Here is a 27,978-nt window from a genome sequence, read left to right on the forward strand (position 1 = left end):
ATCAGTTTCTTACAAGCTGGCATTATAGGCTAAGAATATGAATATAACAATGACATATCATAATGAAATCTTACACTCATATTTGCTTTGCGTATGGATTTCCATTTCGTAAAACTGACCATTTATTGACGCATATAGATGAGCTAAATGGTAAAGGATTTAGGTTCAACCTTCTTTTATTTTTTGTGCCAGAAATACATGGTAAAAAGGAACAGGTTGATTTATTGTCATTTGTTTCTTCTTTTGAGATTGCTTTAACGCCTCTCAAAGTTTCAACTTGTGCAAACGAACTCGACCCAAGAATAGGTGCATACAGATGATATGTAGATGTAATTGTATTCGTAACGTTACGAATCAATTTCGAAGCACACACATTCCAATCGAAAGGATCAACAAGTGTTTCTAAACGAGAGATGAGTTCTTGAATCATTGATTGAATAAGTTTTGACGAGATATTTATTTGATTTTTCTTTAAAAAGAAAATAAATACTGGATGAAAAAACGAGGAGACAAAATAGAATTTTATACTTTGAAGTATTGAAATGTGTTGAAGCATTTCCATTTGCTTAAAAAGTGCCATAATTAAAGCGATTTTGAGAACTCGAACTTATGGGAATTCTAGTGACCATCATTTTGAACTGAAATATAACTTGGAAGGTTTTTCAGTATTATCTAACCGTTATGTTGTTGCTAAGGTCAGGGATCAATATCAGAAAGTACTGGTTGGATTCGGACAAAGATGATCCAATCGACTGAATAAAACTGATTATTGGAAACAAAGAGGGAATGCATGATTTTACATGTAGTTAGAAAACAGAAAATAAATAAAAAGATCAGTCCAAATACTGAATCTTGTGTTTGACCATGATATGGAGCGGTGGCCTAGTGTTTAAGGTGTCAATATTCAGTCACCAGGCCACAAGATCATGTTGTGCTTCACCTCCTTCGATCTGGACACCCAGATAGTATCACTAGACCTTAAGCATTAGACATGACTTAAAGCCAAGTAAACAAATCTAAACGTGACTTGTATTAGTTTGACCGCCATGTAATATGATAGCGTCAAAAAGTACAAATGAAATCGAAATGATGATTCGCCTCAAAAAGCGCTACACAATGCACGAAATTGGACGTCACTATCTCCAAAAAGACTGATGAATGGAGTCGACAAGCTAAACTATGTTATAACACTTTTTTTATCAAACAACTGCGGCCGATCAGTTTAGACGACATTTTCCTAATTTAAGTACCAACTTACATCATTTATTGATGAAACCAGCATTTGCTTACGAAATCATCACCGTAAGTAGTGTTATCAACTGAGCACACCTAAACAAAGCTTATCATTAGTGCAATCCAGTAACGAATCGTTTTGCTTGTCGTAACCCACAGAACTGACTTTACACTTGAGTGTAGTTCACATCTAAATATCGACTTATTAGAGTTTATACATAAAAATGCCTGTTTGCAAATATAAGTCAACCTAAAGAGAGAACATTTCATGTGAAAAAAACTTTACAGGTTGTAAGATTTAACCTCTGTCAACTTTACGTATATAAACTGGTCAATGTTGCATATTTGTAACGTATATTCAGGCTCCTATCACCTTGTAGATCTACTAACTCCAACTGAAGATCACAATTAACTCCCTTAATATTAGAAGCAAATGAAAAATCCAGTAAATCACACTGTGATTCACATATTTTAAAATCATTAAAACATCGTGGAAATTTATAATTGAGCGCTGGAATCTGGCGAGTGCATTTCTGATCAGTTTCCAGTGAATTCACTTGTGTGCTTAATGTTAGGAATTGGCAATAGTTAAATTCCTTAAGTTGCTTGGTCAGTAGGTTGAGCTTGATTTTAAACACAATTTCCTGAAGTTTTAACATAAAGTATCATGTTTATTTAAAACGATTTCACTTCTGATCACTTCTATGCATAATTTCAAATGACTTCAAAAGAGATTGGAGGTCTTCATGATCAAGTTTACTCACCTCTGACCCATAACAATCAATCATACAAAATACTATTGACGGTAAACCAAAAATTAATCGAAAACAGTCATGTAACCTTCATATGAACATTTATTCAACTTGCCTGAGCAAGACTAGCTTCACTAACAGATACAGACGAAACTAATAAACGTTGGAGGAATTTTAAATCGAACATAATTTGTAAAGCTCGTGATTGCATTGACTTTTGCAAAGAATCCGAAAACCATATTGATGCTTCGTCTGTGCAATGAATGGATATATTCTGGTATGACAGCAATTCGTCAACAATACTGGAGTATATTTCAAATAATGAGGTGCATACTTTAGATAAAAATAGGTGACTAAATGGTGATCTGTAAAGTGATAAAATAGTGAAATGCAGATTATTAGCTATAAGTGTAAATTTTGCAATTAGAAAGCTGATCTGCGATTTCCCACAAATTTATTCTCAATCGTCGTTTTGTAATTAATTACTGGTCGTTAAGTAAAACAGTAGGTATTTTGTTAAGGCAGGATTAAGATAGCCACCTCGATGCTATGAAGATCAATTATCAACAGGACGAGTTACGATTATAGATCTGAGTCACCGCACTCAGCTTATCAGCCTGTAGTGGCACTAGTTGTTTTTTTCTAGGAGACATTAACATGTTGATATTCATGCTGCTTAGACACCAATTAATGACGCATACATTCTATAAAACTCCGCCTGTAGCTTTTCTAGGGTTACCATCGGTCCAAAGCCCGGGTAAAAGAGGAGGGTTGGGCGTGGGGTCAGCAACCCCCATCCCTTAGAAAAAAATCTTGCTAAAAAACCACTAACCAGGATGAAACTGAAACTAAAGAAGCACTGGACAACTGTAGAAACGGCATTACAAAGTTTAATACAGCCTTCCTTCAAGAAACTGACAAACTCAACGAATTCAAGATGGCTTTCAATAACATGTTCCAAGGTTGATTTCCTACTACAATGGAATACGCTTATAAGTTTAAAAAAAAGAAATGTCTGTCATTTTACTCACATTATTGTGAAAATTCCTACATTGTATTCAGTGAATATTAACTCTAGTTTGCAATCATACCCTGACTGATATTCACGGTCTTAATAATATAAATGTTGTACCAGTATATTCTAAACGGAGTAAAGAAGTAAACAATTAATGCATTTCATTAACTGATTATAATTCCTATGTACTAGGTCTCTGGATACAATTATTGTGTGTAGTTTATATATAATTTTAGCTTGTAAATTAAAGTATTTCCCCAATCATAAGCTGAGCCTCTACATCACTAAAAGACAGCTATACGCAACAGAAACTGCAAAAAGGATAGGCTTTATCAACTTTTCAGTTTTGAGAGGCGACTTTAGTTACAACACATTAGTGTTTCTAGTAAGAAACTAATTGTCTTTAAAGAGTTAGTTAAAATTATGAAGAGGTTAACAAGTACTTTTTAACAGCATACAAATGCCTTTCTAATCAATCAACTTTTCAAGACCACATTTATGAATGACAGTTTAAAGTTTTCTATGTTTCGAATCTGAAATTTATGTAAAAAGGTTTCCAGTGTGATTTCTATATTCACTCTAGCTTTCATTTAAATTTATAAACGAAATGGAATATAAAAATGACAAAAAATTTACATAGTTCAAAATAAGAAGTTAGAATATACAGGTAAACATAATAATTAACTGATAAACTAAATATAACTGATCAGACAAAAAAATCACTTACGGAAGTGATTTATGTACAAGAAATTTTCCCATTGTATAGACAATATTTAGAAGTAAATGATGTGTTGGTAGTGAAAGTTGTGAAGGTATACGCACAACAGCAGACGAATTACCATCAACATCTGTAGATTCAGAAGAATGTATTTCAAGTCGGACTTCTTCAAAAGGCTGAAAAATGAAATGATTTCTTAAATCATAAACATATATAAAATAGGTATTGAACTCGTTGAAACATTATCCAGCAGTCCATCTAAGGCACTTTTGGTTTATGTTTCGAGTTTAAATTATGCAAGTCACAGAGTATTGTTAGTTTCTCAAAACATTTTTGGTTAACAGATGATCCTAGTAGAGTGAAAGACAAAAACTACTAAGTCCCGAACAGCATAATAACAGTGATGGGAAATCAAAAAAATGAACAAAAATACAGTAAGTGCCTGAAGAAAATACAAACTTAAAAGTGAGATGCGTAGTTTGGGGATGAAGAAAATTTAATGTATAATCCCCGTAAGGCGTGATCAATAAACGAACCCACTAATGACAGCACTAAACGAACGCCATCACCTTGATTCGTTTCGACCTTGTATGGCTATGACTTGTCTATTCACCAATCACAATTCCTCATGTTTCTTATAAACAATATTGAATTTTATTGACGCGTTTTGTCGATGCTTCAGTTAGTGTTCGGTATGTTATCTATGTCGCTCATTTCCCCTGTTTAATACTGTATAAATTGTTTTTTGTAAACTAACGGTGTTAATTTGCGTTTTAGAAACAGATTACCAAGCCAAGTAGCTTACTTGTTCTGACACTGACCAAGCTAGACTGTTCGACAGCCTGTGGACTGGCTAAGAACTACATCTGTATGTAATTGTTTCCTACAAGCCCTATTATTGTCCATTGCACGAAGTGGAAATAAGCGTATTGCAACAACACCAGAAGTTTATAAAATTTAGTCACAAAAGCTAACAGTCTTCCTCATGGTTGATATTAACAGTCAATGAGTCGACGAACTGGCATCAATTTCTAATCTGTGAAAAGACACTTAGAACTTAATCCGAATCCGTAGTTTTTTTCAAGAATGTAGCCTAATTATTTCAAACAATAAAATATAACAATGGTTGTACTATATTAACTGGTATTTATGAGAATAGAACACTACAGATATTGTTTTTAACTCATAAATCCCCGACACTTTATGATGAATGTAACCTAACGTATCGAAAACCGTCTAAAGATATGGTACTTAAGTTATATGACAAATGTTTCTGTGAGAGAGATAACAAAGTGTAGGCTAGTGTAAGTTACGAAAGTAATGGTAAATGGAAACTATAAATCTTTATATTAGTAAGGGTCTGTATTTTCTAGCTGTTTATATTTAAGAATCCAACTGATCAGTGTTTGTTTATCCATTATTATAACTTTATTATGCAGTAGTAATGAACATACAATATACAAAGTAGTGATTTTTACTCACTATTATACTGTTCAGTATAGCATCTGTGTTAGCGTATTTCATTAAAAGATTTTCAACTTCATTTTTATTAAAAACTAAGTCCGATTTCATATCATTTTTAAATTCATCATTTGTTTGTTTGGAATTGATCAAAAAAGTTGAACATAAACTATCACGAAATTCGTTAAGAATTGTAGGCCCAACTGCACCGTTTACCAACGAATCAAATGTGATCTGGTTAATCAATTCAAATAACGAATGACTCAATGATTCCCATTTACAACGCAGCAGTGAAATATTTTTCCACACTAGACCTTCCCTAGGCGTACAAAAAATGGAAGAGCAAATACTGAAGAAACCATAACGGTTATGTTAACTAGATATAAATAATTTTAAAAACAACACTTTGATGACATAGGGCCAGTGCCTAGTGAATATCTGAATACTTTATACGATTTTCTCTTTGATAATCTATTTGTTAACTAAAAAGTACAACATACATTTTTATGCATATTCTGAGTATATGAAGTATAATCAAGCTCTTACCACCCAGTATTTCAACAACTGCAAATTAGATGAATCTTGTTTTTAAAATACAGGATAAAATCTCATAATAATTAATAAACAAGACATTAAGAAATGTGAGAAAACTTGACAATGAATTACTGAACACTACTAATGGTCATTTTTAACCTGTTAGAGAACAATCAAGAAGAAAATGATCAAACTTTTAACAAACTAACAACGGATTTAAATAACTTCAATGTATTTCCCAAAAACAGTATCGAATAGGGAAGACAGAGGAATGCTATTCTTAAAAACAACCTTCAAAGTCTTGAACAGTATATCAATCTTTCTGAAGGTTCACAAAACGATGCGAGGGAGAACAGTAGATAAAGTATGTTGATAGTCATCAATAAATAAACATTTTATATAATTGTTAAGACAAAAAACCTATATCGCTAAGTAATAAGTAAATTCACATATGGTGATATCAAACAAAAAAAGTTGTGAACTTCGATGGATAAGTTAGATTGATGATCGATATAAAAACAACCAATCAGTGGGTTTAGTTAAATCAAAGTTGAGTTAGATTATCTAAAAGACGCAAGTTATAGCTAAATTCTAACCCCCATATATATTCGTTTATGATTAGTATAATAACTGCAGCTTAAATGGTTGCCAGACTCATTAGAATCACTCATAAATCCGTGGACTAATACTCGAAATAAAAATTCTAAATTTGACAAATTAAAAGTAAAAACTTGCAATTTAAACGAGTTACTGTGAACTATCTGGTGCTACGCATGATATTAAATCACAATAAAAGCAAATATTTATAAAGTCAATTTCTCGGAGACTATAATCAACCTCAGTTTGTTTCAAAAATGTTTTTAAACTTATATCAAACTTTTAGCTCTCATACATGGGTAAGGTACTGTCCATAGAATGTACCAAACGATCTGAATTTTTGATGTCAGAATGTACAGGATGAATTGATTCAATTTGTCCGGTGGCAGCGATTGAGGCTGCAATAATGGAAGGACAACAATTTACTAAAGCATACCAAGCACGTGAAATAAGTATACCACATGATGGATGAACTTTTAGAGGCACTGATATATTTCGGAAATCATTTTCCAAAGATTGCCTTCCATAAGCTTTATTCGTTATCCAGTTTTCTAACCTAGGGGAAAGTGGAAATTTGTAAGGTTTGAATTTCTTCGTTAAAAAAGAACTAAATTAAACTAAGGGAAGTAGATTACCCTTAATTGTCAAACAATAAACAAGCTAGTTGTTCAGATATATTAACTTACATAAATTGAGTGTGTAGATTATAGGTATTGTCATAGTTAAGCTACTTGAACATAGTTGACTTGTAATTAGGAAGTGTATACTAGTACATCGTAAAACCAAGGAAATTATTCGTAACAAACGGTGTCATGGTCAACTACTAAATTCGTAAAATGTTATGGTAAATATATTTCAGCACAAAAGTTCGATGAATATTACTATAAATCAAAAAAATACGTCGCATTATTCAACACTAGGTAACACAACAATAACGACAGAAGAAGCATTCCATGATGACAATGAGATTTTTCAGATCGTAAGACGCTATATATGATAATTACAGAATTTAGGCTGAACGAAATAAAGTTTATTTGCTTGAAGTGGTGACCGATTGTACTGAATCTAATTTCAGGAGTCACGGATGAATAACTAATGAGTCCCAGAAAAGTACTGTTTGAACTTAATTAATTTTTTCTACGATCTTGTACTGTGAAGACAATTATTAACAAATTACTCACTAATAGCTGATGGAATTCAGTAACCGAGTACAAGTACGTGGTATCTGAATATGCTTAATAGGCGATGGTTGGTGATATTACAAGGTTATTTAAACTAAGGAAGGTAAAACAGGGTTAGAACCAGAAAAACACTATTCAAACCAAGAGAATTGGAAATAATCCTTACTGTTTTATTGATTTCTGTAATGCCGTAAATACGAGCGACCAGATGTTGAAAGAATCCTGACCAACATTCAAAGTTAACTTGATGATATGATTTGAAATAGCTGTGTTCAACTTTTCACATAAGCTGAAAGGGTAGGAATAAGTCATATATACGTAGTAAGACAGTTAGCAATTCACAATTACTCTAAATTTGTAGTTGTCCTTAACACAGTTTGAGTTGACAATTTCAAATAACCGGTTTAATAACAATTAACTTGAACTAAAGGATTTGAACTGAACTGGAAACATCTTGTTATATAAATCTATTTTTGCGTGACTGTATCATTAAAGACTAATTGTTACCAAAAATAACAAGATTAGGTTAAGTGCTTACGCTTACGATAAAAATGCTTACGAAGGTGGTGTACCCGATTAAGCACCTGGTATGAGCGTTAAGTATGTCAGAGTGGGACAACTATAAACATTGGCTGCTCGTGCAGAAACTAAAGGTGTATTATTTACAATTAACTTCTTAAGTGCTAAGATGAACATCTGACAAAAACCTAGGAATGAAAATGATTCTGAACAACATTATCTATTTTTGATGAGTCCCACTGTGTTTAAAACCTAGTCTTCGTAAAAATACATGTTTTTACATCGCTCATATCGATATTCAACAACCTTACAAAAAACTTTTGTTTGTTTTTGGTCACGCTGCATGGTCATAGGTTATGTAATCTTTTTGCAGTAGTAGTCTTGAAAACGGAACTTTAGTACATACATATACAATTTAATATACATTTTAGTTGTGGTGTTTCCAAAATAGGGAAAATGGGTAGCATATTGATTCGAACTAAGTCTCTTATGAGGAGTTGTTTCGTTTACGGGTTGTTGAACTCAAAGTGATGCACATGAGAATGAAAGGATGCGCCAATAACATTAAATTGTAGAACTAAAAATACTGTACTCATTATTGCATACCAATTCTTCATAGGAATTCACACACAGAACTTGTAAACAAGTAGGTCACGACACCAACATTTCTAACGATTGAAACAGGATGAATGGTTAGACGGTAAGATTATGTATTCGGATAAATGGGTGTCATTTTTGATTCTGACGTAACATTTAATTGCGGAATCGGTAAAATCGATTGCGTGCCAGTTTGCTGTGGACTACTATGTGGATGTGAATTACGGTACATGAAAGAAGAAAACATAAACAGGCTGCATATTTTCGATCATGCGTCTTCGAAGCACTACTCATGCATCGTGGAATGATCGAGTGACTGATGTTAAAATGAGAAGCAAAGACCTAGGCAAAAATACCAAATCGGTTGGTAAGATTATGAATCTTCCTCAATCAGGGTGTCTGAAACATGTCACGCACGTCTAATCACCGTCCACTTCGACATGCTTTATTTACCGGAGTAGAAATAAGTTGGAAAAACACTAGGAGAGGACAAACCAAAACATGGCAACAGTTATTGACTGTCATATTGACCCATTTTGAAAGGTACAGACTAGCTAATTGAGGTACCAATATGTACCAATATGTATGTGTTTAAATAAATAAATAAAGCTAATTGAGGTTCCCGCAATAACTGGGATGAGTGATTGGAGACTAGTTGACATGGCTCAACATCCGTCACTGTAGTGAGAATGGGTCCACTCTTTATCTTCTCCTAAATATTGAGCTCCGATATCATTCCGTACTTTTTATTCCTCGTATCCATTCACCTTTCCGAACTGTGTTCTCCAATATTTAATTACTATTACTATCTTTGATACTACTATTATTTCAACTCTCTTGCTACTCATCTTACTAATTTTGTCTTACGGTTGTGATATGATATGGAATTTCGGACATACTGATTACGGAAGTCTACAACATATATCTGATTTTCTTTAAAACTCGTCACATAAACGTACTTAGATTTTCATGAGCAAAAGTGCTCATATTGAAATATGAATCCAGAATCCACTGAATTAGTCATAAAAACCTCACCAATTATATGTGAAACCTCTACAGAAAATATGAGTAAAATTACACCCACAAAACTAACTTACGCTAGCAATTCAGGTGATAAAACCTGAAGCCTTTTTTGTAAATCTGTATATCCATTTATTATTACCCCAGGTAGTGACTGGACATTTTCATCAACTAATCGCTGCAAAAAGACTAACAGTTGAGCTGATGATGTGAAGTCATGTTCATGCTCATTTTCAATCAAAGCAAATGAATCCGGAATTGGAGAATGTAAAAGACAACAAAATACAGCCAAGCCTACATTATTCGAATTTACCAAATGAGAAATAATTTTACTATTCCAGACACTGACCGATGATGCTGATGTTTCGTCAGATTTGGACTTTTGGGAGGAAAATAAATCTGGTATAACGGACGAATCATTTATATTAATATCTCTTAGACAATCTGACCAAACGAAATTAGCCCAGTCAAACTGATTATTTTCTATGGGACTGCTGAAAAAGGGCTACGAAGGTAAAGCGAGAAAACGTGAATGTAGACGTGAGTTAATATTGGATATATATTTCAAATGACGACAAAATGTTCAGTGGTTTTTAAACTTCATAAATTCATTGCTTAGTTCAGATTTATCGTGATCTTAAAAATGGCTACAACCTTACATAAAAAAGCAAGTGAAAATCATATTAGTAACCAGCTATAGAGAAGAAAATATTAAGGTTTAGGTGAAAAACCATGTAGTGAGGAAACTGATTGGGCCAAAAGTGAAGCCAAGGAGATTCCAGTTACAATACATTACGATGAATCAATACCACGACTCAAAAATTTGCTATTATATACGTCCAAACATAGAGTTAATTTACTCATTTAAGTATATAAATGTTGGTACAAGGCGGCACCAAAATATATACGCGGTACGCAATGAAAATGAGATTGTGAAGAGATAGAGAAACGGAGACGGTTATAACAAAAACACAAAAAATAAATAGAAATTAGTGTATGAGAGTGAGAATAACAATAATAATAATAATAATAATAATAATAATAATAAAGTTCAGTTAAGAAAAATACAACCACAAACGATTCTTTCAGTTAAAGAAGTTTCTAAAACTTATAATTAGAACGAAACTACAACAAGACTACCACTGGCTTCTTTTTTGAGCCATGTCCCAAAACATCTCAAGCTACTGGATTGCAGTATTTCTTGGACTGAAACTAGGGAGCCGCGAAGGTCTAACACATGCCAGTCCTGTCAGTCACAACGTAGAACTTCGTACGTACGTACAACAGTTCGAGTTGCTATACCACATTAGCACAGAGATCCAGTTGTGGATTCAAATCCCATAGTAGTAGAGGTAGTAAGAGCATAAGCAGTAATCCGAAAGATTAGGATTGAAGATGTTGCCAGTCCTGAACAGATTTCATTCATGCCACAACAACATGTCGCACACTGATCATATATCCACTTCTCCCAATCAATCCTAGCATCTGCAAACAAAGTGTGAGGTGGAATTAGCTGGGATAACATTCGTAACACATGTTCAGGTAGTAAAAGTAGGTGTTTCAAAATGGTTACACGAAATAAACTGCCTTTGATGGGCTTGAACACATGTTGCTATACCTCTGTAATATTAACACGTTGTTGCCATTAGGTGACAACAATCCTTCGAAGATAATGACGATCAAACATAGAGGATCGCTTAATATCTTCAACTTCGAGATTAGGTTTCACAACTATACAACATAACTGCTCTCATCGACGTATTATAGATCCGACCCTTTACAGTTACACTAACATCATAAATGGCCCAGATCGGTATAAACTGTTCTGGCCTTCCCTATACGTGAATTGATTTCATCACTCATGCCACTACCAGCACTTATGCAGCTACCCAGATACACGAACTTCTCGACTACTTCTATCTGTTCACTAGCCAGAGTGAGTGCAGGATCAAGGTCCTGTCAGTCTTGTAAAATTACTTTGCACTTCGAAGGTGCAAAGCACATACCATGCCTATGGACACTAATTGCCAACTGTTTCAGTGAGGATTGCATGGCTTGGATATCATCGCACAGCAAGACCGTATCATCCACATAATCTAGATCGAGGTTTTTCTCCAGGTTACGACCACACCACCATTACCTACATCCATCAGGGGTGCTTCCTAAACATCATCGATGGGAAATTGGAAAGGAATGGTGAGGTTGTGCAACCCTGTCTAACCCTAATGCTTGAATACACAATGGAGAGGTGGTTGTATCTTTTCATTCTTTCTGAATTGTTTGTAAATAGGGCCTTAAAGATGTTAATGAGCTTCTCAGGTGCACCCTTCTTCGACAGACAATCCCAGAGAACGGCCCTGTTCAATGGATTGAAGGCGGCCCTGATGTCGTAGAACACAATGGTTGTTCGCCTGCAATAAGCATGGCGGCGTTCGAAAATTTAGCGGAGGGTGAAGATATGGTCAATACATCCTCGAGCAGATCGAGAGCCAATTTACAGTTCTTCACTAGAATCTAGAGTGCGGATATCGGGTAGACAACAGACGTCGATGTTGAGACCTTCTAAAGACATACCCAACCCGACCGTTGCTGCTACCTTGACGTGGTGGTCGGGCTTGCCTATCATGATGAAGCAATCGAGCTATACTGGCTGGAACAATCGTTCCTCGAGGCCCCATCATGCCAGACAGGTCGGTTGAAGAGCGGTAAGACTAAAAGCAGCAATCCCAAGGTCCGAAGGCGAAGTCGTACTGTCGACTGTACAGAGGTGTGACGGCAGTAAGGTGTTTCCCTCAGACAACCAGCATGACAGCGATACTGCCTTCCCACAAGGAGGGGTGGGGTTAGAAAAGATCGACCCTAAAAATGTACACCTCGCCTTATCCCACGGATTTCCGTCTCCGGCGGTAAGGACCTTTGAAGAACGGAGCTAATACGTCAGAAACCTCCCACAAAAAGGCCGTGCGTGACCGACCACAAGCAGTTTTCCCTTGGGCACTGCGGTCACGCTCACAGGTCGTTAAGACCAACACTAATCCGACTTCTTTTTCAGGTCCCTCAAGAAATACCCTTCTACGGTGTGGGCAGCCGGGAAGTGATATTAGCCCTCATACCCATACCTGCACACGAGACCAAGTTGGTCACATTCAAATCCTTCCTACACCTCCTAATAACCCTCTTATCTCCACGACTAACCCTTCCCACGTCCTTTTATCACCTCGCACCGCTAGGGCAAACGATTCGAGTACACGGAACGTTATTCTCGGTCTCCTGAAACCACACTCTAAACTACATGTAGGAGCTTTTAATGTCCGGACATTGTGCCAAATAGGACAACAGGCTTCCTTAGCTAGGACTCTAGAATCTTACACCATCGATGTGTGCTGCGTCTCCGAAACGCGCATACAAGATCCGAGTAGCGTCATTCATTTGACCTCACTATATCAAAATAAAGAACCATCTCGATACACGCTTCGTGTATCTGGAAGCCCTGATGCTGCTTTCCGTGGCCTCGCTGGAGCAGGTATAGCATTGATTCCTAGAGCAGAACTAGCTCTTTTAGACTGGATCTCAGTAGACAGTCGTTTGTGCCTTGTCCGACTAAACAGAACAGTAAAGACTCGGAAAGATAGGGACATTCGTTGTTGCCTCTTCGTCGTCTCTGCCTACTCTCCCACTGACTGCAGCTCAGATGATCTAAAAGATGAGTTCTACAGGAAACTTTCTGACCTCCTCCGAAAAGCTAGGTGCTCTGATGTAGTAATAGTGGCTGGTGACTTTAATGCTCAAGTAGGTAAACTAAGCGAAAGGGAAAGACACCTGGGTAGATCTTATGGTGTCGTGGCTCAAAGAACAGATGATGGCGACCGTCTGTTGCAGCTATGCTCAGATAACCGCCTGTTTCTTGCAAATACTAACTTTAAGCACAAGGAAAAATATTTTTTGACATGGCGACCCCCGAATTCGTCCCAACGTTGGACCCAATTAGATCACATCGCTATCAGCCACCGATGGAGGAGCTCGATAGAAGACTGTCGCTCACTCTGGAGCACGTGCTTAGATTCAGATCATGCTGTGGTGCGAGCACGTGTCTGTCTGCGTCTTACTGGAAGTAGGAAAAACACTGCAAGGAAACCTCTTAGGGTTCTACTTAATGATAAGCAAGCTAAGAATATATTTCAGGAACAACTGGAAAAACAGTTAGACAGACATGTAAGTTGTGCCCACCCCGAGGCAGCGTGGAATGACATTCGAAAAGCTGTGGAAACAGCAGTGATATCTGCTATTAAGGTAAACCATAAGGTTAGGGAGAAACAATGGATCACGGCAGCATCTACCGCACTGATAGATGCTCGAAAACTTATCCCACCTGGCTCTGAACATAACGAAGAGCGGAGTCAGATTAAGCGAAGGCTAATAAGAAGCCTACGCGATGATCGTGAACAGTGGTGGGTAGCGAAAGCAAGAGAGATGGAAAAGGCAGCGACAATAGGTAACAGTAGACAGCTATTCAAACTCGTTAAAGAAACCGGTATTAGGAACCCGAGTATCAGTGAAACCATCTCAGATAAAGATGGGCATATCATTCATTCTCAATCCAGGAGATTGGATCGATGAGCAGAACACTTTAGGGATCAGTTCAACTGGCCTTCAGCCACACTTCACTTACCCACGATCCCCAGTCGTCCTGAATGAAAAATTGATGTAAGTCCTCCAACTCTTTACGAGGTTGAAAAAGCTATTGGAAATCTGAAGTGTGGGAGAGCAACAGACCCTGACAGGTTTACCCCTGAGATTTTTAAGGATGGTGGTCCAGTACTAGTAACAAGATTGACTGAGGTCTTAGGTAGAATCTGGGAACTGGACGTAATTCCATCTGACTGGTCCCAATCACTGATTGTGCCAGTCTATAAGAAAGGACAAAAGTCCTCCTGTGACAATCACAGAGGGATCAGTTTGACTAATATAGTGTTTAAAATATTAGCTTCAATAATACTTGGATGCCTAACCAAAGCTCGTGAAGAGCAGACTAGAGAAAACCAGGTTGTTCTTCGACCTGTACGTGGTTGTATAGACCCGATATTCACACTAAGTCAGGTCCCAGAACATAGACATACATTCAGACGTCCCACAATAGTAGTATTTCTTGACCTTAAGGCGGCATTCGACTCCATTGATCGTGAGGTTCTATGGCAGTGTTTGTCAGTGAAAGGAATACCAAAGAAGTACATTAACCTCATAAAGGCTCTCTACTCGAACACAACTGGTCGAGTTAGAGCCTATGGCGAACTGTCATCAGAATTGGTTACCTCAAGTGGTGTTCGTCAGGGCTGTCCACTCTCCCCATTCCTGTTTAACTTTGTCGTCGACATGCTTTTGGAGATAACACTTTCATCATCTAAATCTCCAGTTGAACTTTTACCAGGAGGCTCACTTGTTGACTTAGAATACGCCGACGACATAGTTCTATTTGGTGAAGACGCTGACAAAATGCAGAGTTTTCTGACCACTATAAGCAACAATGCAGGCATGTTCGGGATGCGATTCTCTCCCTCGAAGTGCAAAATGTTACTTCAGGATTGGGTTGCATCGGCACCTGAACTAATGATAGGGAGTGAAGTAGTTGAGCGTGTTGACTGCTTCACTTATCTTGGGAGTCTCATCAGCCCTTGTGGTCTGATGTGTGACGAAATCTCAGCACGGATACAGAAGGCTCGTCTAGCTTTCGCCAACTTGCGTCATTTATGGAGTAGGCGAGATATCCGTCTAGCAACCAAAGGACAGGTTTATTGCGCAGCAGCTCGTTCCGTCCTACTTTGTGGCAGTGAAACATGGACGATAAGAGTAGAGGATATTCGTAGGCTACTAGTTTTCGACCATGGGTGACTTCGAAGCATTGTTCGTATGTCTTGGGGTCATCGAGTAAGCAATGCAGTTGTTAGGAAACGGGTACTAGGTAAGGATGGCAAATCGATTGATGAAGTAGTGAAACTTCATCAGTTGAGATGGCTGGGACACGTGTTACGTATGCCCAACCACCGACTGCCCCGAAGTGCAATGTTTCATGGTGTAGGAGCAGGTTGGAAGAAAGCTAGAGGCGGTCAGACCAGAACGTGGCACAAATCCATGAAGTCACTGACCAGTGGACTGAGCCATGTTGGTAGGTGTAGACTACTTGGTTGGGACTCGCGAGATGATAGCAACCGATGGTTAGAGACCTTGAATGACATGGCTCAAAATCGTTTGCAATGGCGAAGGTGTATCCACTCTTTGTGTTCTCTCAAATTCTAATCTTCCGAATTATTTGTGTCCTTTTCCTTTTTCTCTTTCCAAATTTATTTCACTGTATTATACTCCTTCAATAACATCTTCAAACCCTAATCTTTCGGATTACTGCTTATACTCTTACTACTTCTACCAATATGGGATTTGAATCGACAGTTGTATCTCTGTGCTAATGTGGTATGGCAACTCGAACTGATGTACGTACGTACGAAGTTCTACGTTGTAACTGACTGACTGACTACCCAACCCTATCTGTTGTCCAATCTGGATTAGTGTGCGATTGTTGAAGGAGGCCAGCTTGAGTGGCATAGGTGGGTTCAGAATTCGTGTTCGATGCTAGCATTCAACTTTTGATCAGTCAGTGACTTGAGATCATCTAAACAGGACAGGATTCCCATCATAGGTGAGCTGCTATATGAGTTGAAGAATGAAGGTATACACAAAGTGGGAATAAAAGAGAATAGATACGTGATGCAATGTTAAATAAAAGTGAATGTCACTAAATAGTTGTGAGAATGGGAATAAGAGCGAGAGTATTTTCTTCAGCTGTATTCATCATCAAACGTTCCGTGAACTGAGATACTTCCCAAGTGCCTAGACAGACTCAAATGGTTGTCTTAGAAGGACACTCTCCAGGTCTTTGATCTACAGGTCTAATCCAAAAGAAAGAGGAGCAAGATCGGGAGATACGATCCCATGGTACTTGGTGTCTAAAAATAGGCTCATATGCCATTTGATCCCTCAAGATCCTAGGGTCTATGTGCAACATTGGCATGAAATCAGGGTTTCCCAACACACGCAGATGGATCCTTCGTATTTGTCAACCCGGTTTAAGTGACAGACATTGGCTTTTTGTCCACCCACTACCACCAACAGCCGTCCCACCACGAAGATGCAGAAAGCGGTGTGCATTGGGATAATCTTATAATATGCTTTATCATCTTATTGAGTCGATATAAATTTTTGATAAATGTTTATGAAGATGGAGGAGTTTTATTGCTACTAGTGGACTTCCTGTTAAAAAGGAACGAATTTTGTGAGCATAATTTGAGGATGAGGATAGAAGCTAGTATGAACTTTTTTCGAGTTATAGCTACTGTCAACTTTTTGTGAGGGCTGGAATACTGCATGGATGACCATACCGAAGCAGGTTAAACATCCTGACCCACATTGGTTTTAAATAAGTATCTCACCAATAAAAAACTTTTATCACTGAATTAAAGGATGGAACTAGATTTTCACCGAAAAAAATTATTGAGATTTCCGAAACTAAATTACCTTAGGGTTACAAAAGAAGCAGAAATCCAGTTTGGGTAAATTTCTGTCAATCTTCATGGATCTGATCATTTAAGAAATCATCGAAAATGCTACGTACATTTCCATAATTCAATTAGTCACTTCTTGTAAAATAAGCATCCAGTAAATGACACTACCTAAATATGATGAGTATTGCTACCTATTTGCTTCGTTAACTAGTACTTTACCATACTAAGGGTGGTACGAATATCACAATCCTTAAGAAATATGTATTGTAATATCTATGTATATTTCTAAGTTCCAGTTAGGGCTCAGCACCAAATTACATATGTAGTTTGTATGACGCAATTACTGATAACTAAGCTCACTTTTTTAGACGGCAGTATTTTCGATAAGTTATCCTCACTCTTTAATTTCGAATCACGGATTAACATTTGATCGAATTGGTCAATCCATTCATTGAAACTTTTCTCAAAACTCTCCGTGAATAGTACCTGTAAAAAACATCAATAAGACTTTTAGATTGGGTAAATAATGATGTATATAAGTTTATTTTACGAATGAAGTATTAAACCAAAAAAGGAAAAGCGAACCTAAGTATAAAAATGTAAACTTTGGTTCTATAGGAGAAAAGTGTTTACAAATTTAAGGTGATGAGAATAAATACGACTGATTAGAAAGAAAATAAATAAATGGAGATATTAATTCAATGATTACATTCTTACTGACATTTTGGCAAATACGCATTCCAGTGTAGGATAACCGAACGTAACCAAACTAATTGTTACTCAAGCCGTTTGCGAGTAACGTCATTACCTGTGACAATGTTGTATTGCTTATGAAGTGACTCATTAGTGTAAATATTTACAGTTACGGATATAGATATTGGATTAACATTGATATGGTGAGCCCATCAAAAGTAGTTCAATGACAAGGTCGATCGATGGCAATCAAAAGTGACCTGAAGGCTAAGTGCATTTCATTGGCTGAGAAATGGATCAATTTCCTAAGTATTAGAGTAGTATATATATAAATGAGTATTTGTGCATTTCATTCGGTAATTCACCCAATATACTTTTTCGCTTGCTCTTAATTTCTTGCCGAAGTAGTCAGTCGGCGGGGGTGGTTAGCGCGTAGCACACAGTGTATCAGTATCAGATTTCAGACGCCGCCCGTCAAGACATATATATTCCCACAGTTTTCGTTTCAAATGAGAGAGAATTTGATTTCAAACTAAACGCCATTAATAATATAGATTTAAAGATGTCATAATGATAACAGTGTCAATGACGATTATCATCCAAAACTATCTTGTACAGAACATCACTTTAAACACGTTTAAATATTAACTAATTAAAATAAAACAAATATATGAACTGTACCCAATTTTACCACGATCGTTTAACTCGAAAATCTAATCAAGACTAGATAAAATTTAACAGAACTACCTCTAATCTTTGTAGGAATAAATCACGCAGTAATTCCATCCAAATATCAAATTTGATTGGTCCTGTATCACTTTTCTTTGTATCATTTTTAGAACTGAAGGTTTGTAGTCTTTGTACAAGAACTAGTGCAGTTGTACGGAGATCAACCAGTGTTTCAAAACTAGACACATGACTTAATGATTCTGACAGAACTTGTCGGCATATTTGAATAGCACTATTAGTAAGTAATCAAATCACAAATATAGTAAATGTGGTTAAATATCATTGCTGTGAAAACCATGTTATTACTTTACATTTTTCATTATTAATGATATCCAGTGCACTCCCTCTAGATGGAGATTGAAAATTTATTTGAACTGAGCTAGACAACTTAAGAATTGATAGCGAACTGCACAGTTTACATCAGAATTACTTAGTGCATTTGTTACTTTACGATGCTTATGTCAGCCAGGTCAAAATTTGAGACCTTTTAACTAGGTGCTTCTTAATCGAAACAAGGTTAACACTAGCAATCAGAAATCCATATAATTGTGAGATGTTACAAGTTCACTAAAAATGAGTTGCAATAATAAGACAAAATATGAAGCTAAATACACAGAACGTGTTATCAACATTTCAATATCTCGCAACGGTAAACCACGTAACAGATTAAATAGCTAAGCCGACTATTTCGAGTGAAAAACATGGTCATTATTTTCATCTGGTTGAATTAGTTTTTTTTCTTGATTTTCCTGTGTAGTGATGTATTCAAAGATAATCGTCGGTAACGCTATGAAATACACATTTTTCGAAATTCGGCTAAATAGTAAACAGCCGCACCAAACTGTGTACCTTTGCGAATTTTTTAGTTCGGGTTAAAAATTCAGAAACATATGTCTGTCACTATCCACAAAAGTAAATTGCCCGTGTTCATTCTCATGCAACTGAAACTAAAGGATACCACATCTATTAGCAAAATACAGAATACTAACCGATCTGATAACATCAGATTTCAAATTATATTCCCTTGCTTTCTCGACTTTACTTTGTTAAAGCTTAACACAATTTTATGCTAAAATTCTCTGATAGTCAAACGACTTTCTACAACATAAAAACTTCGAGTCCACTACTTTTAAGTTTCGAATGTGGTAAATGCATTATTTCTTCTGACCAGTCTTGTAAGGATTAATTAAAACATGTTCTGTTGAGTTACCTAGACATCTATAAAAAAAATCAAATGTAAACGTCGTCTCAATGTGATGTGGTGCGGGAAATGGAAAGGACATTATTGTTAGATCGTTCATTACTTGTAACTGACCGACCAACCTAGTCCTAACTTTGGAAAATTCAGTACCAATGGTTTGAATTTTTTTTCAGTAGTTAACCCATGAGTTGTTTAGCAATTGTAATAAAGTTGCTGAAGTTAACGAGTTGAAAACAAACTCACTCAGCTCGCCAAGCATCCCAAGCTTTACGCAGTAAGTTTATCAGCAAGCTGTATTGTTCATCGTGTTTAAAATTAGAAAATTCGTCTGAAAATTTAAAATCCTTCAGTTTGAAATTCAGTACATCTCTCGGTAAACGTGTATAAAGACGATCTCTGGAGAAGATAGGTGAATCTAAAATAATAAAAGGTTTCGTGATGACGAAATAGAGAAACTTACAAAGGAATAACAATTTGTGGAGAAGTTTGTCAATGCTGATTAAGGTTAAATAGGTTCGACGCTGAAAACGAGTAGGATCAAATTTATTGACTCACCCTGGATATTCATACATTTGTTTTAAAGAGAACTATGACCGGACCTAACATTCTCAATGCACTAGATTTAACTGGCTTATAGGATTACGAACAAGGGCTGCGATACATTCTATTTATTGCCTTATTTATGATTAATGTACCAACCTATACTAAAACATTGCGATACTTTCGGTGAATTTAAGTATGAGAAATTGGCTCACGACAAAGTTTAGAAGCTCAGCCACTATCTGCTACTTAGATTTAACCTCACTAATCAGAACTAGTGGAGTTTGTAATCTTTTAACTGATTACGTTACTAGTGGTGCATACTATATGAAAATAATGACCATTAATTTTAGCACATTTCCTAAAAATGAGATCATCTTCGTGAAATAACCTTGAAATCTTGAATGATAAAGGGAAAAACCGTTGACTTGCAGAAACCGCCGATTCAGTCAGTCAGTCACAACGTAGAACTTTGTACGTACGTACATCAGTACGAGCTGCCATACCACATTAGCACAGAGATACAACTGTCGATTCAAATCCCATATTGGTAGAAGTAGTAAGAGTATAAGCAGTAATCCGAAAGATTAGGGTTTGAAGATGTTATTGAAGGAGTATCATCCAGTAAAATAAATTTGGAAAGAGAAAAAGGAAAAGGACACAAATAATTCGGAAGATTAGAATTTGAGAGAACACAAAGAGTGGATACACCTTCGCCATTGCAAACGATTTTGAGCCATGTCATTCAAGGTCTCTAACCATCGGTTGCTATCATCTCGCGAGTCCCAACCAAGTAGTCTACACCTACCAACATGGCTCAGTCCACTGGTCAGTGACTTCATGGATTTGTGCCACGTTCTGGTCTGACCGCCTCTAGCTTTCTTCCAACCTGCTCCTACACCATGAAACATTGCACTTCGGGGCAGTCGGTGGTTGGGCATACGTAACACGTGTCCCAGCCATCTCAACTGATGAAGTTTCACTACTTCATCAATCGATTTGCCATCCTTACCTAGTACCCGTTTCCTAACAACTGCATTGCTTACTCGATGACCCCAAGACATACGAACAATGCTTCGAAGTCACCCATGGTCGAAAACTAGTAGCCTACGAATATCCTCTACTCTTATCGTCCATGTTTCACTGCCACAAAGTAGGACGGAACGAGCTGCTGCGCAATAAACCTGTCCTTTGGTTGCTAGACGGATATCTCGCCTACTCCATAAATGACGCAAGTTGGCGAAAGCTAGACGAGCCTTCTGTATCCGTGCTGAGATTTCGTCACACATCAGACCACAAGGGCTGATGAGACTCCCAAGATAAGTGAAGCAGTCAACACGCTCAACTACTTCACTCCCTATCATTAGTTCAGGTGCCGATGCAACCCAATCCTGAAGTAACATTTTGCACTTCGAGGGAGAGAATCGCATCCCGAACATGCCTGCATTGTTGCTTATAGTGGTCAGAAAACTCTGCATTTTGTCAGCGTCTTCACCAAATAGAACTATGTCGTCGGCGTATTCTAAGTCAACAAGTGAGCCTCCTGGTAAAAGTTCAACTGGAGATTTAGATGATGAAAGTGTTATCTCCAAAAGCATGTCGACGACAAAGTTAAACAGGAATGGGGAGAGTGGACAGCCCTGACGAACACCACTTGAGGTAACCAATTCTGATGACAGTTCGCCATAGGCTCTAACTCGACCAGTTGTGTTCGAGTAGAGAGCCTTTATGAGGTTAATGTACTTCTTTGGTATTCCTTTCACTGACAAACACTGCCATAGAACCTCACGATCAATGGAGTCGAATGCCGCCTTAAGGTCAAGAAATACTACTATTGTGGGACGTCTGAATGTATGTCTATGTTCTGGGACCTGACTTAGTGTGAATATCGGGTCTATACAACCACGTACAGGTCGAAGAACAACCTGGTTTTCTCTAGTCTGCTCTTCACGAGCTTTGGTTAGGCATCCAAGTATTATTGAAGCTAATATTTTAAACACTATATTAGTCAAACTGATCCCTCTGTGATTGTCACAGGAGGACTTTTGTCCTTTCTTATAGACTGGCACAATCAGTGATTGGGACCAGTCAGATGGAATTACGTCCAGTTCCCAGATTCTACCTAAGACCTCAGTCAATCTTGTTGCTAGTACTGGACCACCATCCTTAAAAATCTCAGGGGTAAACCTGTCAGGGTCTGTTGCTCTCCCACACTTCAGATTTCCAATAGCTTTTTCAACCTCGTAAAGAGTTGGAGGACTTACATCAATTTTTCATTCAGGACGACTGGGGATCGTGGGTAAGTGAAGTGTGGCTGAAGGCCAGTTGAACTGATCCCTAAAGTGTTCTGCTCATCGATCCAATCTCCTGGATTGAGAATGAATGATATGCCCATCTTTATCTGAGATGGTTTCACTGATACTCGGGTTCCTAATACCGGTTTCTTTAACGAGTTTGAATAGCTGTCTACTGTTACCTATTGTCGCTGCCTTTTCCATCTCTCTTGCTTTCGCTACCCACCACTGTTCACGATCATCGCGTAGGCTTCTTATTAGCCTTCGCTTAATCTGACTCCGCTCTTCGTTATGTTCAGAGCCAGGTGGGATAAGTTTTCGAGCATCTATCAGTGCGGTAGATGCTGCCGTGATCCATTGTTTCTCCCTAACCTTATGGTTTACCTTAATAGCAGATATCACTGCTGTTTCCACAGCTTTTCGGATGTCATTCCACGCTGCCTCGGGGTGGGCACAACTTACATGTCTGTCTAACTGTTTTTCCAGTTGTTCCTGAAATATATTCTTAGCTTGCTTATCATTAAGTAGAACCCTAAGAGGTTTCCTTGCAGTGTTTTTCCTACTTCCAGTAAGACGCAGACAGACACGTGCTCGCACCACAGCATGATCTGAATCTAAGCACGTGCTCCAGAGTGAGCGACAGTCTTCTATCGAGCTCCTCCATCAGTGGCTGATAGCGATGTGATCTAATTGGGTCCAACGTTGGGACGAATTCGGGGGTCGCCATGTCAAAAAATATTTTTCCTTGTGCTTAAAGTTAGTATTTGCAAGAAACAGGCGGTTATCTGAGCATAGCTGCAACAGACGGTCGCCATCATCTGTTCTTTGAGCCACGACACCATAAGATCTACCCAGGTGTCTTTCCCTTTCGCTTAGTTTACCTACTTGAGCATTAAAGTCACCAGCCACTATTACTACATCAGAGCACCTAGCTTTTCGGAGGAGGTCAGAAAGTTTCCTGTAGAACTCATCTTTTAGATCATCTGAGCTGCAGTCAGTGGGAGAGTAGGCAGAGACGACGAAGAGGCAACAACGAATGTCCCTATCTTTCCGAGTCTTTACTGTTCTGTTTAGTCGGACAAGGCACAAACGACTGTCTACTGAGATCCAGTCTAAAAGAGCTAGTTCTGCTCTAGGAATCAATGCTATACCTGCTCCAGCGAGGCCACGGAAAGCAGCATCAGGGCTTCCAGATACACGAAGCGTGTATCGAGATGGTTCTTTATTTTGATATAGTGAGGTCAAATGAATGACGCTACTCGGATCTTGTATGCGCGTTTCGGAGACGCAGCACACATCGATGGTGTAAGATTCTAGAGTCCTAGCTAAGGAAGCCTGTTGTCCTATTTGGCACAATGTCCGGACATTAAAAGCTCCTACATGTAGTTTAGAGTGTGGTTTCAGGAGACCGAGAATAACGTTCCGTGTACTCGAATCGTTTGCCCTAGCGGTGCGAGGTGATAAAAGGACGTGGGAAGGGTTAGTCGTGGAGATAAGAGGGTTATTAGGAGGTGTAGGAAGGATTTGAATGTGACCAACTTGGTCTCGTGTGCAGGTATGGGTATGAGGGCTAATATCACTTCCCGGCTGCCCACACCGTAGAAGGGTATTTCTTGAGGGACCTGAAAAGGAATTTGGATTAATATTGGTCTTAACGACCTGTGAGCATGACTGCAGAGTCCAAAGGACAACTGCTTGAGGCCTTTCACGCACGGCCTTTTTGTGGGAGGTTTCTGACGTATTAGCTCCGTTCTTCAAAGGTCCTTACCGCCGGAGACGGCAATCTGTGAGGTAAGATGAGGCGTGACATTTCTAGAGTCGACCGTTTCTAACCCCTTGCTTCCTTGTGGGAAGGCAGTATCGCTGCAAATGCTGGTTGTCTGAGGAAAACACCCTACTGCTGTCACACCTCTCTACAGTCAGCAGCACTAATTTGCCCTCGGGCCTTGAGTTGCTACTTTTAGTCATAGAGTCCTCCAATCAACCTGCCTGGCATGTTAGAACCTACAAGAACATATGTTCCAGCCAATATAGCTCGCTTGGATCATCACGATAGGCAAGCCCGTCAAGGTAGCAGCTACGGTCGGGATAAACTGCCGATTGGTGATTTTCAAGTTTCATTTCCATTATATTAAGCCTTAATGTAACACAAAACATTCATATTTTTATCATACAAAACAAGGTTGAGTAAAGTAGACAACATGAGACACTAACTACAAGTTTCAGTTTATAACGTTCCACAAGAAAGCAATACCTTGGAATGTCCAATCCACAGACCATCTAATCCGGGAATCAAGAGCTCCTTTACAAGTAGATGCCTCACCGCTAGTATTCGACAAAAATAGAAACTCCAGATACTCCAAAGTTGACAACATATGTCTAACAACCAGTAAAAGCTGTTTGCGAACTGATAGCACAAAATTAGGTCTTCGTCTTAGTATCTCATTGTGTGGTGAATAATCTCTACCTAGAAGGCAATATAATCCAACCTTGAACAAAACATAGTAAAAAAGAAACATTTGATAAGAAATAATAAAACATCCTACAAATATTTTAGGATAAAGTAATCTAAGATATCCTAAAAACTTTCGTCTCATAACTATTCAATTAGGAAATCATATAAAACAATTATTAAAGCACGTTTTAAAATGTGTTAATAACAAGGTACATAATGAGGAGAGGACGGTGGGATAATTCAGTAAGTAAAGATTTGAACCCAATCTTAGTAGATAGAAATTGTATTTTGTGTGTGACTTGATTAAATTTACATCCATAGCGAGAACCGATCCATTTGGAAGAGTTACCTGTAAACTATGGTGCTCCTGAAGATGAGTAGCAAGTGATACTATCAGGCTATATGAATTATGGAGTACTGTATCCCTTTGCATGACATGAAAACGGGAATCAATTTGTAGCAACAGTTTTATGTTCCACGTAACATGAAAATACAGTCTAAGGGATATTTGCTTATGGTAGACAAACAGTTTTGGAAGCACCCATTTCGCTTAATTTGTATCTTTAAAATCTAACCACTCTAACCAAAATTTTGTGGGTCGAAAGAGGTACTATCTTCGATACTGACTCGTTTCAATTCATCCTTGAAGTATATCTCATTATTGTTAAACACCGGCACCACATGTATGATTTCGCTCCCTAATTAACCTTAAAAGTATGGGGAACCATTAGAGAATATGAACGCTATTAGATGCAGCTTGAAAGGGGTTACGGTAATGAAGCTTAAACATTTTACAGTTACAACACTGGTTGACTTGACAATGATGGTGACAGTGAGATGACTTCCTAAAAGTCAAGTAAGCAACAAATCAGCTGGTCAGTCAAAAACAACGTACTACGTGGCACAGGCATGTAGCACTCCGGGTTTCCACAATTTACGGTAGTATAGAGATCACGATTAAAAGCATGAGTGGAAATAATTGTACAGACAGAAGTTTTATTATTTATTTGAACACAAATATTCGTACAAAAGAACACCGAATACATATGCGCCACACAAGTCACTTGATTTGTGTGTGGGCTGTGATGCCGCCCGGGTGTCCAAACCGAAGCAGGTAGTTTTCTTAAGGGGCTACGCCCGGAGCCTTTGACCTAAACGTCTAATCCACAAGGCAGTGGAGCAACGTTAGAAGATGCACAGACAGAAGTATAAAACTAAAAATGGGAATAAAAATTCAGAAGCCAATAGGTTACAGGACGAACAGCTGAACAAGCATCGGATACGGAAGTAATGTGAAAACGGTTTTTATCTGCGAACAAGTAAAATTAATTTTCGGGCTTCAAACAATTAGGGAATTTCAATTAATCAGATCTTCACCCTACAATGCTGTTTTCATAAGAAAATCATGCTTGAGATCCGACCTCGAAACCCTGATGAAGTTTTAGTAAAAATGATATATTTCGTGCTTCACTGGGACCCAATATATTACCAGGACATTAAGAACTAGTGGATATTTTACATACTTGATATCAAACATATTTCAGATTTTTATTTGGTTTTGGAGATTCGGGAATTATAAGTAGCCCTTATACAGAGTGAGTGATTAGAAAATAACTAACAGAACCTGTATGTGGTATATCTGTTACTGAACATCCATAAAAACGTTATATCAACATAAAACGAAAATGAACTTGTTTAAATCCCTTCATCAATATGAGGGGTCAATTAAATACCACAGGCTCAAAACAGATAACTTCAACTAATAAAAATATTGTCATATTACATTCTCGTGATTCAGTGGTTATTTGCGACTAATACGGAGAAACTCACTTTCCTGCCATTGAAAAATTCTTCGAGCGCCTGTAGTGTGGAAAGGTCACCAAGCATTGACAGAGCAGCAAGAGAATCGCATAATTCCTGAAAACGTAAAATTTTGTACATTTAAGCACTTCTTTAGTTGACGGAGGAGCGGATAATCGTTTACGGCATGCTGAAATTACAGCTGCTTCCATATGAACCAAAGAGTCCCATGCTCGACTGACGAGAACACTTGCGTTTACATGTGACAACTGCTGTTCGCGGCTGAAACTAAGCCTGGCACTCAGATATCTGCCAAGAAAAAACATTCTTGCAGACGAAGAGTGTCGACCCAAATCCATATAATTCCAAATCTTTCAATGGAACTTATTGCATTAAACCTACCAATTCCGGTATGTCGAGCATCAATTTCAGTTGAGAAGCCTTTGACAATTCGTGCAATTGTGTTTCAACGGAAGGACTACGATTAACAAACGGATAACTTACTCTTTTTTTATTTCTATGTCTTGACTCCAATTTGTCAAGTATAACCTCAGTTGGTCTAATAAGACGGAAACCTAATGTTTATTAAGCACACAAAGTCCTCACTTCATAAGTAAGGTTCTTCATCAGTAGTATTCGATCAGATGCATCAATAATGTCTCGATGTCTTTCACCCACAAGGTGACGTAGCTCATCTTTTTTATGTTCCACTTCAGCGCTGAAAAGTAAGAAGTTTGGGTGAAAAAAATACCGCTTCTGGCGGACTATACGGTGTAGCTCATCTATAGTATGTCCAATAAGTAACTCTGTTACCGCTTTAACTCGCTCAGTCCCCATTGTTTAAACTGTAGCGCATACAGCTAATGTGCCGCTCCCATGTTTGAATCCTCATGAAATCTCATATCCATTATAGCCTTCAGAACGAGGGTTAATCTTTGCAGTAAGTATTTATCTGAATGTTTAATTTTCTCTCGAAAGTGTTTACCAATGAGACTAGTGATATTCACAAGATACAATATCCTTGTCAAAACTTGTATGACCTAAATGATTTCTTTGCGCTTGCTTGTTGTTGCCCCAGTACGGCCCCAG

At 37.8% G+C, this 27,978-nt stretch overlaps 1 protein-coding gene across 2 annotated transcripts; it reads right to left on the reverse strand.

Annotated features, from left to right (window-relative positions):
• Positions 1-76: 76 nt before the first annotated feature.
• On the reverse strand, positions 77-27,729 carry Smp_132980.1 (hypothetical protein; the record flags this gene model as incomplete). 2 transcript variants are annotated; one of them, XM_018789064.1, is made up of 15 exons in its annotated part: positions 27,496-27,729; positions 27,292-27,464; positions 27,039-27,260; positions 26,920-27,006; positions 24,889-25,123; positions 20,044-20,215; positions 18,618-18,831; positions 17,538-17,663; positions 9,705-10,132; positions 7,658-7,780; positions 6,606-6,866; positions 5,201-5,498; positions 3,728-3,894; positions 2,125-2,350; positions 77-469 (listed from the first exon to the last, which is right to left on the reverse strand). In XM_018789064.1, exons 2-15 carry the CDS (start codon positions 27,310-27,312, stop codon positions 77-79), a joined length of 2,973 nt encoding a protein of 990 aa, XP_018646461.1. In that variant the 5' UTR covers positions 27,313-27,464; positions 27,496-27,729. The 2 variants fall into 2 exon arrangements, with proteins under 2 accessions (XP_018646461.1, XP_018646460.1); XM_018789075.1 differs by having other exon boundaries at positions 26,920-27,260.
• Between the last annotated feature and the right edge of the window lie 249 nt (positions 27,730-27,978).

Source organism: Schistosoma mansoni, assembly GCF_000237925.1.
Source record: "Schistosoma mansoni, WGS project CABG00000000 data, supercontig 0136, strain Puerto Rico, whole genome shotgun sequence".
Taxonomy (NCBI): Eukaryota; Metazoa; Platyhelminthes; class Trematoda; order Strigeidida; family Schistosomatidae; genus Schistosoma; species Schistosoma mansoni.